Source organism: Bufo gargarizans, chromosome 2 (assembly GCF_014858855.1).
Source record: "Bufo gargarizans isolate SCDJY-AF-19 chromosome 2, ASM1485885v1, whole genome shotgun sequence".
NCBI classification, from domain to species: Eukaryota; Metazoa; Chordata; class Amphibia; order Anura; family Bufonidae; genus Bufo; species Bufo gargarizans.
In genome coordinates this window covers 360,342,728-360,360,379 of record NC_058081.1, presented here as the reverse complement: position 1 = coordinate 360,360,379, position 17,652 = coordinate 360,342,728, and the positions used below count along the sequence as shown (strand labels likewise).

The window sequence follows — 17,652 nt, the reverse complement described above, 5'->3', positions numbered from 1 at the left end:
GTATTTTTTCGTAACTGCGATTGTTCATCTGATCACTTCTCTGTCGTCACTCGCTGCACATGTCCACACTGGACAATGATTGGGAATGTTCGATGTATTGGTCATTCGGGCAATTATCACCCTATGTAAAAGACCTTTAAGGCTGGCCATACACATAAGATAGCCGTCTGTTCCCACCTTCAACCGCTTATACACATGTATGCTCAGAGGGGAGTACACCATTGTTAGATGCTGTTGGCGACGGTTTATCTTCCTAGCACAAATGTGGCAGATGTTGAAATCCAACTGGGAGAGTCAGGAGGCAACACTATGTAACCAAGCTCTAATGTGACTCTTGGAGACACCTCACTGCAGAGGCCAGTGATTGGCTGCAGCAGCGCATGTGACCGAAGTCCAGCATATCTGAGAGAAGCATTGCGCTGGGATTCAATGGCAGGGAGCATGAGGGTGGATTTGTTTGTTTAGGTACAACGCAGTTCCAGCTGAATCTATAAAAGGTCCCTAAAGATGCAATACCCCTTTAAAGAATACATATGCTTCAACTATACATGAACCAAATTTGATGTGCACAGAGCTTAGTATAAGGTTGATTCAAGGACTAAAAAATAAAAATAAAAAACCTGCCAAAAAGCAGGATAAACACCTCATTGAGCTAGTAAAGATCTGTCTATGTGGGAAGAGGGCCAGGAAAGGATTCAACAGATGTGTGTGGGATAAGAAGTGATCAGTGACCTCCTGACCGTTCCACCCAGATACTTCTCTCTAATCTCCTTCATAATGTGGCCAGTACTGTACTATATCCAATTTGGGCAGGAGAGAGGATACAGGGGGGAGTTCCCCTGGACTTCCCTGGAGTACTGTGGAACGCTCATATTTCTCTCCTATCCTCCCTCTTACCTTGAGTAGTCTACTTTAAAGAGGTTTATTACACATAGCTGGGTAATAAACCCTGCATTCATTCAGTCTGCAGCTCTCCCTGTTTGCAGTGCTGTGGATAAGCAAATACTCCCATCATTTGCTCACCTCCAGTTATTGAACTAGAACCATACAAGGAATTTGGACACCGCGACAGAGCTAGAAAATAGCAAGGAAAAGAGTGAGCGCGCTCAGTACCACACTATCTATAGCCATGCCAGGACTAACTCTTGAGCTGTATTTTTCACCTCATCAGAATTTTCCCTGCCAGTTTTCACAGACAGAGCAGCCCAAAGCTTCGACAGCGCAGACGGGACAAGGAGAGTCACTTGGCCATCACCTTTGGACAGTACAAGGAGCGAAACTTACCATACTGTCATAGTAAATATCTATCAGCCACAAAAAGCAATAGTAACAGAAATATTACTATTATCGGGAAGACATCTAGTTCTGCTAAAGCTGGAGGTTCTAGAGAGCTGGCTTCTGTCACCCAGTCACCTCCACCTCCCCCTCCGTATGTCTCTCCTCCCTCTCCTGGTGTATAGCAGTAAGTATTCTTTCCACCCCTCCACCATATAAAAGCTAACTCCTCAGGATAGGTCATCAGCATCTGATCGGTGGGGGTCTGATAACCGTCGAGCACCTTCGATCAGCTGTTTGAGAAGGCACCAGTGCTTCTCTCAGCTTTCTCTAGGCCAGTGCGTCACGTGCATGTGGCTTAGATGCACCTCATCCCCATAGAAGTGAATGGGGCTGAGCTGCGATACCAAGCGCTGTGCTTGGTGAGCATGGAGAAAGCAGCGGTGCTCACAGGAGCGCTAGTGCCCTCTCAAACAGCTGATGGGTGGGGGTCCTGGGTGCCAGACCCTCACTTATCAGATACTGATGACTTATCCAGAGGATTCTTGGAAAACCTCTGTAAGTCACATGTGAACATACCCTGACTGTTTCCATTCAGGTTTCATGAAGGTCACAGGGACTATAAATCAAATAACTTGAAATTAGTTGTAATTCCTCGGTGCTGCATCAGACAGGAAGCTTTTCACGATTTGCTCATCTAAAGTGTGGAGTAATGGAAGGAAAGGAGCTGGTGTAGCTTTACTATCAGTAAAGGATATATTACATCCAGGATGGGATGCATGTCTCCTCTGGGAGCCTATAAATGTTTCTAACAACTCCATCAGCATCATTAACATCTCTCTACCACATGATACAAGGCTAAGCACCATGAATCTGCGCACTTCCATTATATATATATATATATATATATATATAATAAACTCTCAAATACATTTTCTTGGATATTGCTTTATTATAGCAACACTAAACACATGTGCGCCACGTGGCCATGCTTGGCAATGTACGAACACAGCCTAAGCGGATAGCGGACCCATTCACTTCATTGGGTCCGTGATCCGCCCTTTCCGCAAAAAGATAGGACATGTTCTATCTTTTTGAGGAACAGAAGTACGGGACTACAGAGTGTTCCGTTCCGTGCTTCCGTTCCGCACCATTCCGCATCTCCGGATTTGCAGACCCATTGAAGTGATGCGGAATGCCCACGGAACGGTGCCCGTGAATTGCGGATCCGCATGTGCTGTCCGCAGCATGGGACACCTACGGTCGTGTGCAATAGGCCTAGGTCCTATTTTGTCTCATATTAGAATTAATGAGAATATATAGAGAACTCTTTATGTGTCCCAGAAGCTCATCCGATTCCCCCCTTCGACTGTATGGCCTCTTTTACACAAGCAAGTTTTCTTTCCGGATGCAAAGCGTGTTGTGAACAGACTTCATCTGTACTGAATCCTGACCCATTCATTTCAATGGGTCTGTGCACATGAGCGTCGTTTATCACTGATCATCTTTGTGTTTAGGAAAAAATCGCAGCATATAGTAAATCAGTGATGGCTAACCTCCAGCACTCCAGCTGTGGCAAAACTACAACTCCCAGCATGCTCTATTCATTTCTATGGAGTTCTGAGAACATCCAAGCGAGTTTACATCTTGTGAATCATAGTTTTAGCCTATTTCACACAGCCCTGGCGCCATGGAAGCAAATTGGACTTGAGTGAAAAGCGGAAGGCATCTGGATACAAAGCGTTTTTCACTGATGGTTGCTAGAAAATGATATGAAGTGTTATTCTTCAAAGGTTGATTGCATCCGTTCGGAAAAAACTGAAATACTGAACACAATCGAAGACACAACTGATTAAACTTGCATGCAAAACCATCAGTTTTTCAATACAGATTCTAAAGCCTCATTCACACGTCAGTGTTTCACGGACGTGCTGTACGTGTTCTCCACATCAGTGTTTTAGCACGGTCCGTGGGTCAGTGTTTTTAGAACAGATGCATGCTCTATTTTGTCCATGTTCACTGATCCATCACGTCCATTATGGTCTATGGGTCCTTGAAAACCACAGATGCAACACGAATGCCATCCGTGTTGCATCCGTGTTTCACGGATCATTAGGTAGAGATGCTTTGAAAATAATTTTTCAGCTGTTCAATGTCAGTAAAACACGGACCCAACACAGATCCTTCACGGATGCATCACTGACCACCTGCTCACAGATTTGAGCATGGAGCTCTGCCTCTAATGCCACCAGATGTAAGGCAGATGTGACCCTTTTTAAATAGGCCTTGAGACATGACTCAGATATTAAATAACCCAGCACCTCATCTGCAGACAGCCGAGTCATGTCTCAAGGCCTATTTAAAGGGTCGAACATTAACTTATAGGAGGGCAGGCACAAGCTACTGCCAAAAGCATGAGAATGCAATTGGGTTTCTATAAAGGAGATGAATATGAGCCTGATTTAAGAGATGCCAATAACAGCGTAGACCTGAGGATTAAAGGGAACCTGTCTCCATGGCCAGGGGAGATGACTATGCAGGAACCTAGTCCTGTCACTCAAGAAGTAGAGAGAGGGACTGGCAAAGGAAGCAGGAGAAGGGAGGGTGCACACAGTAGCTTGTGCCTGCCCTCGGTGCACTTAAAGGGGTTGTCCGGGTTCAGAGCTGAACCCGGACATACCCTTATTTTCACCCCGGCAGCCCCCCTGAGCCTAGCATCGGAGCATCTCATGCTCCGATGCGCTCCCGTGCCCTGCGCTAGATCGCGCAGGGCACGGGCTCTTTTGTTTTCAATAACACACTGCCGGGCGGTAACTTCCGCCCAGCAGTGTGTTCGGTGACGTCACCGGCTCTGAGGGGCGGGCTTTAGCTCTGCCCTAGCCGTTTTACTGGCTAGGGCAGAGCCAAATCCCGCCCATCAGTGCCGGTGACGTCACCGGGCTGCCTGTCAGCCCCATAGAGAGCCCGGTATGTCACCGGAACTCAGAAAAATGCCTTTGCCCTGCGCGATTTAGCGCAGGGCAAAGGAGAGCATCGGAGCATGAACTGCTCCGATGCTCATGTCAGGGGGGCTGCCGGGGTGAAAATGGAGGGATGTCCAGGTTCAGCTCTGAACCTGGACAACCCCTTTAACTGCTAATTTGCATATGGATTAAAAGTACTTTTTCTCCAGAATGGAGCAACAGATCACTATGTGAAAGTTATCATTACATTCAGCCAAGCTAGCCCTACAAGGTCCTGACTCCCTTTAATTATCTGACCTGAAACCGCTGTGTCCAAGTTTCTTCATCTTATAATTGTAACCATACAAGCCTTTGAAGTGTACATTATAGAATCCTTCAAAAATTAAAATGTAAGATAAGGGAAATGACTTCATATTAATGACCTCTGCTTAGTGTCTGGCTCTATAATCACCGCTCTGGCCATGAAGCCTGCACGTCTGAGTCACATATGATCAGACAGGATATCTCTTGTAGGACAGCTTTCTGACTCCACATTGCTAGCCCAAATCGCCCTTAAAACCCACTAGCAAGAGTGTACTGGCTCTACAATTTTACATTAGTTCTTATATGAGATTTAAAATCGCAAAAAAATAAGTTATGGGTCACATAACTAAGCTGGCCATTCACATTAATGTTGCGAAACCTGCCAATTTTGCCAGGACCAACCAACCTATTAACGTGTATGGGTGTGTCAGGACTTTCCCCATGAAGACAGATGTCGGGAGAAAGAAGGATCAAGGCTGTTGGATTTCAGCACGCACAATGTTGTTGTTCAATCCTCAGGACAGATAAGGGTACTTAATACCCGACTCAATACCGGAAAAAAAAAACTGATCAGTTTTATCCCCATGCATTTTGAATGTAGAGCATTCCGTTCAGGATGCATCAGGATGTTTTCAGTTCAGTCACTCTTACGGTATTTTCTCCGTCCAAAATTTCGGAACACTTGCCAGAATGCCAGATCCGGCATTATATTCCATTGAAATGCATTAATGCCGGATCCGACACCAAGTGTTCCAGAAAAACTGATCTGATTTTCTGGTCTGTGCATGCGCAGACCTTCAAAGATGTGAAAAAAATAAATACCGGATCCGTTTTCCAAGATGACACCAGAGAAACGGATCCGGTATTGCAATGCATTTGTGAGACGGATCCGTCTACAAATGCTATCCGTTTGCATATGGATTTCTGGATCCGGCGGGCAGTTCCGGCGTTGGAACTGCCTGCCGGAATCCAACAGCGCAAGCGTGAAAGTACCCTAACTTGCTGCCGGAGGCTTACTCCCCTCTCCCCACACTGGTCAGGAGGAATAAGAAGAGTTTGGTCAGTTGTAGCTGAAGTTATACATTAGGACAGGGATCAGCAACCTCCGGCACTCCAGATGTTCTGAAACTACAACTCCCAGAATGCACCATTCACTGGGAGTTGTGAGAACAGCCGAGCATGTTTGCATGCTGGGAGTTGTAGTTTCACAGCAGCTGGAGTGCTGAAGGTTGCTGATCCCTGCATTAGGAGAATAAAGAACATATAAAAAAGCACAGATAGAATATTTCTTTGACAGGTATGGGCGCCTTTATACAGACACCAATCCATTTTAACCCCATTTATCTGATTGTTTTCCATTAAAGGGGTTGTGTGACCTAGAAGTTGACAATCCCAATGGTTATAACCTGTGTCCAATAAAAAAAAACACACATTTTTTATTTTGTCCCAGTTGCCGATAATTGGTGGGAGCAGCTCTTTGACTTCCAAACCCTACAGGCCCCTTTACATATGCTGAAGATCGAGCAAACATGGGAAGGAACGCTCCTAGTAATGCTCATTCCCAATAATTGCCCTGTGTAAATATGCCACCAGTCACCCGATTTGTGAACACCAAAATCACCGTTTCTGCCCAGAAAGAATAAATCTGTATGGGGACAACTGTCTGCAGTAGCGATCGCTCATCCCCATCCAATGGAGGCGATTGCTGCATGTGCATACAGATTTCACCTCCACTGACAACCAGGCAATTATAGGGAACAATGTCTCATTCTCAAAATTTCCCTGCTCAGTCGGTCAACGTAAAGGGGCCTTGTAAACAGCCCCACTGATCTGACATTGATGACTTATGCTGAGGACAGGTCATAAGTATAGGAAACCGGAAAACCCTTTAATTATATTAATGCAAAAGACCCTGTTCTCCAATGCAATGTTCACCTCTCTGCAGCTCTTGTCTCTTAGGAGCCATCAGAAGGAAAACTATAATGTACATTAAAAAACAAACCAACAATATTATTGCATATAAGTAATTCTTATTTTAAAGGGGATGTCCAGGTTCAGAGCTGAACCCGGACATATGCTCTTTTTACCCAGGCAGCCCCTCTGACATGAGGATCGGAGCAATTCATGCCCTGATGATCTCCCTTGTCCTGTGCTGAATCGTGCAGGAAAAGGGCTTTTTCAGCAGATCTAGTGACGAACCGGGTCTCTGCTAGCAGTGTTCCCGCTGATGTCATGGGTGGGCTTTAGCGCTGCCCTAGCCTGTATTTAGACTCATCAGATAACACATGGTTTTCTTTATAAAATATGACCTAGCTAAAACCCACATAAAATGCAGAGTAACTCTGTATTCACACCAGTTTGTTTCTGTACTGTACCTGTAATATGTGTTATAACATATTTAGCTTCTTTTCTCACATCTTCCCACATTCCCTGCTTGTTTGAAGGAGTTGTCTGAGATTTTGATATCGATGGCCTATTCTCAAGATAGGTCATTAGTGTCTGATCACTGAGGGTTGAACTACCGGCATCTCCATCAATCATGAGGCGGCGGTGCTCCAGTGAGTGCTGCAGCCTGTTCACAGCTATCCAAGCACAGTGCCGTCCATTGTACAGTGGCTGTGCTTGGAATTGCAACCTAGGACTATTTACTTGAGTGGGACTGAGCTGCATCTCGGCCATGTGACCAATGAACTTGACGTCACTAGGAAGGGGCCACAGCACTCACCAGAGCACTGAGACCTCTTCAAACAGCTGGAGTCGGATCCTGAGAATAATCAAAATCTCAGACAAGCCCTTTAATGTCTGCTCAGACCATGCTCAGGTGGTCCACTGTTGTAGAATCTGATGAAGAGAAGTAGCACAGAGCACTACTAGACAGGGTACTGTGCAACCTACATGGCAGCTTTGGGTGAGCATAATGTAAATTCTGACCAAAACCAAAGAATGTGCAAAATAACCTTGTGTAGATTGTCTCTATGTATTAACTAAGACCTAGGCTTAAACATGGGTAATGATACATGAGGATAAGTGAGTGCCAGGAGGAAAAGAACCTTTCCCTTCAGGAACATCTGCAATATACATAAAAAGCCTCAAAGTGATCAGCGGACACCACACATGGAGAGCATCAAGTTACAGATGGGCAGTGATCTCTTTCATCTTTGACATGTTAGGAAGGCCTTTCTACTGTAGCACTTCAATAGCAAGCCTTAAAGGGGTATTCCCGTCACATACAATGGGGGCATATCGCTAGGATATGGCCCCATTGTCTGATAGGAGCGTGTCCCACCTCTGGAACCCGCACCTGCAACGAGAACGGAGCGGGGAGAGCTGTGGCTGGAGGACCACGGATTTCCCGGGGTCCATCCACCACCAAGTGCTGCTCCCATAGAAGTGAATGGGAGCGCACCGTGCACGCGCGGCCCCTGCTTCCGTTCATTTCTATAGGACAGACGGCAATAGCCCATCCATCGCTCGGCTATTTTTTGCGGCCCCATAGAAATTAATGGTGGGTGGCTGCACATGCGCAGTGCACCCTCCGTTCATTTCCCCGCTCCGTCTTAATTGTAGATGCCGGTCCCAGAGGTGACTAGTGATATGCCCCCATTGTCTGAGATGGCAAAACCCCTTTAATCCTGGTTCTTTGACCAGCGTTTCTGCAGGATCCTGGCTTCCTGGCTGGTGTGGCTTCCTAAAGTCAACGAGAAAGGTTCTCAATCTGAGACATGACTACTCAGTCCTACAGTGCTATAAGAAGCTCTACTATGGGGCCTCAGGTTTACTTGTTACATCCCTGCCATGAGTTTTCTTACAAAATACAGAAATAAAAGTGATCTTTTTTCTCTTCATACTGCTCTATGGTCTTAATTTGTATGTTATTTTAGTAAACAAAGGCATCAATATTTTTGTAAATGTATTAATTGTGGCATTTAAAAAAAAAAACACATATATACTTTAGGCCTGGGCTACACTGCAACTTTTTGTAGCACAACTTTAACTATTGAATGCATTCTTCTGCAGCTATATAACGCAGCGGTGTAGCCCTAGCCTTCATCTACTGATTCAGGAGTTGTCCAGCAGAGGGCACTGTTCACATTCCAAAGCATCTTCCAAAAGTTCAGAGGTAACTGCTATCACTACAATCAGTGACCTGAAGGCAAATTCCTGGCACCTTCTACCTGGAAATGATACCTGCCAGATAGGAACATGTATTAACAGCTCCGTCAAGGCACAAGACACAAGTATTCTCAGCAGAAACACACCAGCAAGAACGGAGACCTTCCCGCTGGCCTTCATGGTATCAGAGAAGTGAATTCTCACATCATGTTGCGCCTTCGATAAGTGGGTATGATGCCAATAATCCAGAAGAGCAGCCATGCAGCCTCCTTGTAAGGGCATGTTCAGACCGAGGATTCTGGGTGCAGATTTGATGCCAAAAACAAATCTGCAATGAAACCGCCCCCCCCCACTGGATTCAATGAGAGGCCACGCCCCGGATCATGCAACCAGGGATTTTTGGCGCGCTTTTCAATACTGGCCCAAAAATGCACAGGTCCATTCTTGGCACTGTTGCCGCTCAGACGCCTTGCAAAGTGGCAGCGGGATCCTGCTCGTGGTTTAGCTCTATTCAGTGGAGCAAAACCTACTGCGGGTCTACGTGAAAACCCACAAAAAAAAACGCAGCAGTCTCTGCCAGGGGACACGCGACGGGCTTTGAAACTCCGACTGAACATAAAAGCCCTGTAGAAAATGAGATGATTTCCCTAAGGGCTCATGCACACGACCGTTGTTGTTTTGCGGTCCGTTTTTCACGGATCCGTTGTTCAGTATCTGAGATTTTGTTTTCTCTGATTTAAGTCCTCTTCCGTACCGTTATTGCACAAAACATATCCGTATGGTTTCCGTATTTGATCTGTTTTTTTGCGGATCGGAAACAGTAACTTATTAATCACCAAACACATGAGCCATATGGGCTGGGCATAGCATTTCTACAGTATGGATCCGCAAAATACGGGTGTGTTCCATGTGTGTTCCGTATTTTTTGCGGACCCATTGACTTGAAAGGGGCCTCAGCCCGTGATTTGCGGACAATAATAGGACATGCACTACTTTTTTGCGGAACGCCCATGCGGACAAACGGAAACGAAATGCACACTGAGTAACTTCTGTATTTTCTACAGCCCAATTAAAGTGAATGGTTCCGCATGTGGTCCGCAAAAAAAATGGAATGGAAGTGGAAAGAAAATACGTTCGTGAGCATGAGCCCTAAGGGTACGGCTACTCCGCAGCATTTCATGTGACGATTGTCTATGGTGTTACAATGCAACATGCCGTGACTGCAACGCGTCAGTCGCAAAAAATCCAGACATGCTGGATTGTGTCGCAGGTTGCACACAACTTTTCATCCATTGACTTTAAAAGAAGACCTGCGTGCAACTCGTCAGGGACTTACGACAGGCAGACAAGTAGTACATGTGCTGTACGACTTCTGCGACACGCGTCACCATGTAGCCATACGGTCATTGTACAGGCAGATACCCGGGCATGCAAGGTCTTCTTGGCTGTGCCATGCATTGTCTACAGGTAACATGGTGCCCCATATGGAGCTTTCTGTACTAAAATACTTTATATGATGGACCCATACAATACATCAAGGGCGGAACGATTACGAGAGGGCAGGTTTTTACAAAAGGCACAGATTTCTTTGAGAATTTTGATGCAGATATCTGTGCAGATTACACCCCCCCTGAAATGAATGGAGAAAAGTGGCCACCCATCATTACGTATGCGGCACAATGTTATCCTGCAGAGGAGCACAGGGCAGGGAGCGACACTTTTCAACCCCATAGGATAACACGGGGAAAGTCTTTATGTGGCGTTTTTTTCTACCCTGTGTGAGGACGCTCTAATCTGTACTGACTACATGGTAACTGGCACACATATCCTGACTTCACAGTATCCATGGAGCTCCCCCTTAGGGCTCATGTACGTGGCCGTAAGCGTTTTGCGGTCCACAAATCGCAGATCTACCAAACATGGATCCCGGCTGAGGGCAGGAAACTTTCTTTTTTTCACTTCTGTAGAAAAGTCCTATCTTTGTCTGCAAAACGGACAAGAATAGGCCATGTTTTATTTAAATTTTTGTTGTAGGGCCATGGTCATGTGCATAAGCCCTTAAAATGGAGCTTCACTTTACCGGTATGTAAACCTCCAGTCAATAAGACAGAGGATCCTTGCTAAACGTCTTGCCCATTATTGATCTGCATGACGCTGGTGGAAGGGGCGAGCGCTTCGCCACAAATCATATTGATAGGGTCGGTCCCAGCAGTAGCAGAACACTAATAAACCTCCTTTGTGGAGAAGCAGCCACTTACCTAGCTCAACTACCAACCCAGTGACCCCAATGTTCCCTGGGTCTACCCATCCCGCGTCCGCCATCTCATATCCTGCAGCACAGATTTCATTGCTATATCCAGCTAGAAAATATACGGTCAGCTCCTCTGGGGGCATCATCTGCCATGCCAGAGCCAGCGCCAGGCTGCAATTAGGAGGATTAGTCTGTTGCACATTGGCAAACACGCCCAACTGAAAAGTCCTTGCCAATAAGCAACCGCCGCATACTGTCTGCATCATCGCCTATAGATGTATTCTACGTACAGTATACATACCAGAGGTAGGAAACAATCACTTACAGGCAATGGACCTCAACTGAGATGTACACCCCTGAAGTAAATGCCCCCCAATACCAATCTCAGTATGAGCCAAGTGCCCTAGACCTCCATGTGGCAGTACTATCTGCTGTGCCATGCATAGCTATGTAGTAGAGAAGTGCAGCAGCAGCACCAGGAAATGACTGAGGTCCTGAGGACAATGACTCCCAGCCCAGGACCCTGAGGTAAGCGCCCTCCCGGCTGGCCAGTCAGCCCCTCACATACAAAGGCCACTCACATAGTGCTTGTTGGGGCTGCGCCTCTTCTGCACGTTCTGCACGCTGACTTCCACGATGCTTTTCCTGGGCATGGCTGAGCCGGGCAGCGGACAGGGCAGAGGTGAGCTGGCGGTGGGCTCCTGACTCTTCACGACGAGGGAGAAAGCGGTCCCGTTGCCAGGTTCAGCGCCCAGCTCGTCTTTCTTCCCTCAGCGCTTCTTCCCTCCCCTCTGTGTGAGGAGGAGCGGCCAGTCATTCCAGCACAGCCCCTCCACTGCCTCAGTACGTGCTGTGCCCTCATTACCAGGCGGCAGCACCGTGTGTCTGATACAATGGCCACATACAGGACAGAGGTCCTTCACTTGTCCTCTGCTGTCCACACCAGTCATGTCTGGGAGAGCTGCTGGTCCTATGGCACTGATGCTTTGTGGCACAGTCTCTTAACAGTTGCAACTACAGGCTTTTCAGTGAGCACCTCCCACACAAACGTGCCCATATTGGGACCCTCAAACAGTGGGTCTGCAATATATATGGGCACTGGCCATGTGCGCAGGGGTGCGCCTAGCCTTTCTGCTGCCTTAGGCTACTTTCACACTAGCGTTTTTCTTTTCCGCCATAGAGTTCCGTCATAGGGGCTCAACACCGGAAAACAACTGATCAGGCATATCCCCATGCATTCGGAATGGAGAGCAATCCGTTCAGTATGCATCAGTTCAGTCTTTTTGACTGATCAGGCAGAAGATAAAACCGCAGCATGTTTTTATCTCCAGCCCCCCAAAAATTAAATGGGGTTCTGCACTTTGTTTTAACTGATGATCTATCCTCTGGATAGATCATCAGCTTCTGATCGACACCCGGGACCTCCACCGATCAGCTGTTTAAGAAGGCAGCGGCACTCCAGTAGCGCCGCGGCCTTCTCACTGTTTACCGCCGGCCCACTGACGTCACGACTAGTATCAACTAGCGTGGGCGCGGATAAGCTTTATTCAAGTGAACGGAGCTTAGCCCCGCCCAGACAAGTGACGTCAGTGGGCCAGCGGTAAACAGTGAGAAGGCTGCGGCGCTGCTGGAGCGCCGCTGCCTTCTCAAACAGCTGATCGGCGGGGGTCCCGGGTGTTGGACCCCCGCCGATCAGAAGCTGATGATCTATCCAGAGGATAGATCATCAGTTAATACAAAGTGCAGAACCCCTTTAAATTCTTTACTGAAGAAACAGATAAACCCTCTGATAATACTAGTGCCATGCAGCTGGTGCCCTTCAATAATTATTGGCACGCAGTGTCCTAAAATAACTGCGCCCAGCAAATACTGTCCCTGACACTAATAGTTTAAACATTATGTCCCCCGAAAATAAGCTAAGCTGATACTGTGCCAGGGTGCACCCACAGTAATAGTGCTCCTCAAGGTCAGCAATAGAAATAATTCTCTGCCAGAGCACGCCTGGTAGTAATAGTGCTTCTACAGGGCCACCAACATGTTCCCACATAGTCCCCCAGTAGTTATAAAGCCCACCATAATGCCCCCAGTAGTAATAATTCTCATAATGTGACAATAGAAAAATGCCCCCTTATAATTTGTAGCAGTGCAAAAAATACCCCCTTTTAATGCCCCCAGTTGAGCTAATGTCCCCATAGTGCCCCCATACTGTGAGCCAGTATAAACTGCCCCCATACTACTCCTCTCCCCCCTTTCCCATAGTGCCCCCATAATGTGCCAGTATAAAATGCTTCTATATAGTGCCCCAGTAGATGCCCTCAGTGTCCCCCATAATTTGCCAGTATAAAATACCACTTCTTTGTGCCCTCAGTAGATGCCCCCATAGTGTTCTTCCCCCCTTCCCTATAGTGCCCCCCATACAAAATATCCCTTTTTCTGCCCTTAGCAGATGCCCCTATAGTGCCCCCAATAATGTACCAGTAAGAAGTGCCCCTAGATGCCCCCATAACAATCCTCTTCTGCATTGTGCCATATAAAAAAATAAACTCAAATACTTACCTCCATGCAGCTTTCAGGGATGTGATGCAGACCTCTTCCGGCCTGTGTCCCGTGCAGTATGCCTCAGGCGGTGCAATGATGTCAGGCCTGCAGGCTATCAGAGGAATCGGGAAGGGAGACACCTCTCCCCTGTCCTGCCACAGCATCCATTTGTATCGCCTATAGAGATGAGCGCTTCCACAATGGAAGCGCTCATCTCCCGCTGCACTGCCGCCCCCCACTTGGTACCAGGGCCGCGCAGCCTGAGGTTGGCTGTGCAGCCCTGCGTGTGCGCACCCTATCACGGATGCGGACCCACTCGCTTGAATAGGTCCGCAATCCAGAAGATACGGAACGGAAGGACCACAGAAGCATTACAAAGAGCTTCTGTGGCATTTTGGCCCGTGTCTCCGCGCAGCAAAAATGTTCTATTTATGTGGTGCGGACGGATCTTGGACCCATTCAACTTGAATGGGTCAGCGCCGGCCAAAGGACAGTGCCCGGGCCTTGGGGACCACAATTTACGGGAACACGTTCATGTGCATTAGCCCTAAGTCTAGCTTCTGACCTATGATAGGGTTGTCTATTTCTGCCAAGTTTACATTGTGAAGAGGGTGTAGTTTTGAGAGCTTGCCTTAAAGGGGTTGTCTAAATGTATGGTTGTCAGAAAAAGGCTGCACTACTACCCTAGAGGCTGCTCAACTTCAAAAGCAACATGGTACCCATAAACCAATCCATCATTGGTATGGCATGGTCTTATACCTCCCAAACCTTGAAAAGCAAAAAGAGGAACTGTGTAGTGTGCCGCTGCAAGTTTTTTTCATACTAGGCCACGCCTCTGACTCCGCCCAAAATATAACTATACACACACTCAATCCCTCCCAGTCCCCTTAATGCCCACATATAGTAATTATTCCACCTGTATGCCATCACACAGTAGTTATGCCCAAATTGTGCCCTGTTACAGTAGTAGTGCCCACACTGTGTCCTTTACAATAGTTGTGCCCCTCACAGTAGTTGTGCCTCTATTGTGTCCCTCACAGTAGTTGTGCCTCTATTGTGCCCCTCACAGTAGTTGTGCACACATTGTGACCCTCACAGTGGTAGTGCCCACACAATGCCCTTCACAGCAGCAGTGCCCACATTGTGCCCGCTCACAGTATTTATGCCCACATGTGCTCCTTTACAGTAGTTATACCCACAAGCATAAGTGTCTTCAGTAATTGTCTTGTGTGGCATGAATTCTAGTAGTAAATCACTTTCTGCATCCCCCCAAAAAGTTGCCATGATCTTTCCAGCTGACTGCTTCACACGAGTTTGCGACCCCTTGTGCTTCCATTGCACAGACCTTTGTTTGGTCTCAGGATCATGGTGGTGGACCCATGTTTCATCACTCATAATAATTTGAGAATAGAAGTCTCCTGGATATTCTCTAAGCAGGTCTAAATTCTCTTGGCTGAATTTTCGGCGACAGATTTTTTTTTGTTTTCTTGACATAATCAAAACATCATGACTGATATTGGTGAATGATACTTCAGTGAAAAAACCATTGTATCCGGATGCAATGCGTTTTTCACCGAGATGTTGTTTGTAAACCTTCAGTTTTTTATCACACGTGTGAAAACCACATCAAAACGCATTGCACCCGCGCGGAGACAAAACTGACTGAACTTGCTTGCAAAATGGTGCCAGTTTCCCTGAACACATCTGGAGCCAATCAGTCACGCTCGTGTGAAAGAGGCCGAAATCCCTCACTTTCTTTGTAGACCCGCACTGTACTGCACTTGCCATCCTGTCACTTCCAGTGTATTCATCAGACTGAACTGCTACTGTGTGTGTTGCATGTCCACATATGACTTAACCTGCACTGATAAGCTCATCTCTCTAAAGCCTCATTCACACAGTCAGTGTTTGGTCAGTGAGCCAAAACCAGCAGTGGAGCTACACAAACATAAGGTATCATTTAAAGCTCTGCACCTGTTCTGTGTTTAGACCCACTCCTAGATTTGGCTCACAGTCACTGATTTAAATCACTGACGTGTGCAGAGGTCGCAATAACGCCTGTACAAGCCTCATAGACGCCTGTTCAGGCCATTTTACTCCCTGGGAAAAAGACTTGTCCGTATTTTTACGCATGGTCTTTTTCTAGTCAGGAGCGCTGTATCAGAAGCTGCCACGTCTGGAACACATGAAGCCCGCCCCTCTCCCGAGAAGCCCCACCCCTCACAGACATCTCTCTCACCAGGAGCAGCTCCAAACTACATTGTGGTTACAGGACCTGTGGTGATGTCACAGTCATGTAATCAGCTATGTGTGGGAGGAGTTAGGGGAACACAGCCTCTGTGTAGGACTGTCCTGGTGGAGAATGCAGAGGTACTTTATTTGTGGAAGGTTTGTATTAAGCAGGGCTATTTTGTCCAGTTTTCACACACAGTAGTTAAATGGACATGTAGCGAGCTGTGTGTGCAATGTGTATATAGTAAACTATCTGTGTAACGGGCATGTGGTAGAGCTGTGTATGTAATATGTATGTAGCAGTGTCAGGTGGCGCTGTGTATGGCAGCGTCAGGTGGTCGCTGTGTATGGCAGCGTCAGGTGGTCGCTGTGTATGGCAGCGTCAGGTGGTCGCTGTGTATGGCAGCGTCAGGTGGTCGCTGTATATGGCAGCGTCAGGTGGGCGCGGTATATGGCAGCGTCAGGTGGGCGCGGTATATGGCAGCGTCAGGTGGGGGCGGTGTATGGCAGCGTCAGGTGGGCGCAGTGTATGGCAGCGTCAGGTGGGCGCAGTGTATGGCAGCGTCAGGTGGGCGCAGTGTATGCCAGCGTCAGGTGGGCGCAGTGTATGCCAGCGTCAGGTGGGCGCAGTGTATGCCAGCGTCAGGTGGGCGCTGTGTATGCCAGCGTCAGGTGGGCGCAGTGTATGGCAGCGTCAGGTGGGCGCAGTGTATGGCAGCGTCAGGTGGGCGCAGTGTATGGCAGCGTCAGGTGGGCGCAGTGTATGGCAGCGTCAGGTGGGCGCAGTGTATGGCAGCGTCAGGTGGGCGCAGTGTATGGCAGCGTCAGGTGGGCGCAGTGTATGGCAGCGTCAGGTGGGCGCAGTGTATGGCAGCGTCAGGTGGGCGCAGTGTATGGCAGCGTCAGGTGGGGCAGTGTATGGCAGCGTCAGGTGGGCGCAATGTATGGCAGCGTCAGGTGGGCGCAGTGTATGCCAGCGTCAGGTGGGCGCAGTGTATGCCAGCGTCAGGTGGGCGCAGTGTATGCCAGCGTCAGGTGGGCGCAGTGTATGCCAGCGTCAGGTGGGCGCAGTGTATGCCAGCGTCAGGTGGGCGCAGTGTATGGCAGCGTCAGGTGGGCGCAGTGTATGGCAGCGTCAGGTGGGCGCAGTGTATGGCAGCGTCAGGTGGGCGCAGTGTATGGCAGCGTCAGGTGGGCGCAGTGTATGGCAGCGTCAGGTGGGCGCAGTGTATGGCAGCGTCAGGTGGGCGCAGTGTATGGCAGCGTCAGGTGGGCGCAGTGTATGGCAGCGTCAGGTGGGGGCAGTGTATGGCAGCGTCAGGTGGGCGCAATGTATGGCAGCGTCAGGTGGGCGCAGTGTATGGCAGCGTCAGGTGGGCGCAGTGTATGGCAGCGTCAGGTGGGCGCAGTGTATGGCAGCGTCAGGTGGGCGCAGTGTATGGCAGCGTCAGGTGGGCGCAGTGTATGCCAGCGTCAGGTGGGCGCAGTGTATGCCAGCGTCAGGTGGGCGCAGTGTATGCCAGCGTCAGGTGGGCGCAGTGTATGGCAGCGTCAGGTGGGCGCAGTGTATGGCAGCGTCAGGTGGGCGCAGTGTATGGCAGCGTCAGGTGGGCGCAGTGTATGGCAGCGTCAGGTGGGCGCAGTGTATGGCAGCGTCAGGTGGGCGCAGTGTATGGCAGCGTCAGGTGGGCGCAGTGTATGGCAGCGTCAGGTGGGCGCAGTGTATGGCAGCGTCAGGTGGGCGCAGTGTACAGTACAGACCAAAAGTTTGGACACACCTTCTCATTCAAAGAGTTTTCTTTATTTTCATGACTATGAAAATTGTAGATTCACACTGAAGGCATCAAAACTATGAATTAATACATGTGGAATTATATACATAACAAAAAAGTGTGAAACAACTGAAAATATGTCATATTCTAGGTTCTTCAAAGTAGCCACCTTTTGCTTTGATTACTGCTTTGCACACTCTTGGCA

At 48.2% G+C, this 17,652-nt stretch overlaps 1 protein-coding gene across 1 annotated transcript in view; it reads right to left on the bottom strand.

Annotated features, from left to right (window-relative positions):
- Window positions 1-11,714, bottom strand: part of SH3PXD2B (SH3 and PX domains 2B) — a 142,434-nt gene extending 130,720 nt beyond the window's left edge. The window contains exon 1 of the mRNA XM_044280729.1: window positions 11,487-11,714. Coding sequence (XP_044136664.1) covers window positions 11,487-11,558 — 72 coding nt within the window. The 5' untranslated portion in view covers window positions 11,559-11,714. The remainder of the gene's footprint in view (window positions 1-11,486) is intronic.
- Window positions 11,715-17,652: the final 5,938 nt, after the last annotated feature.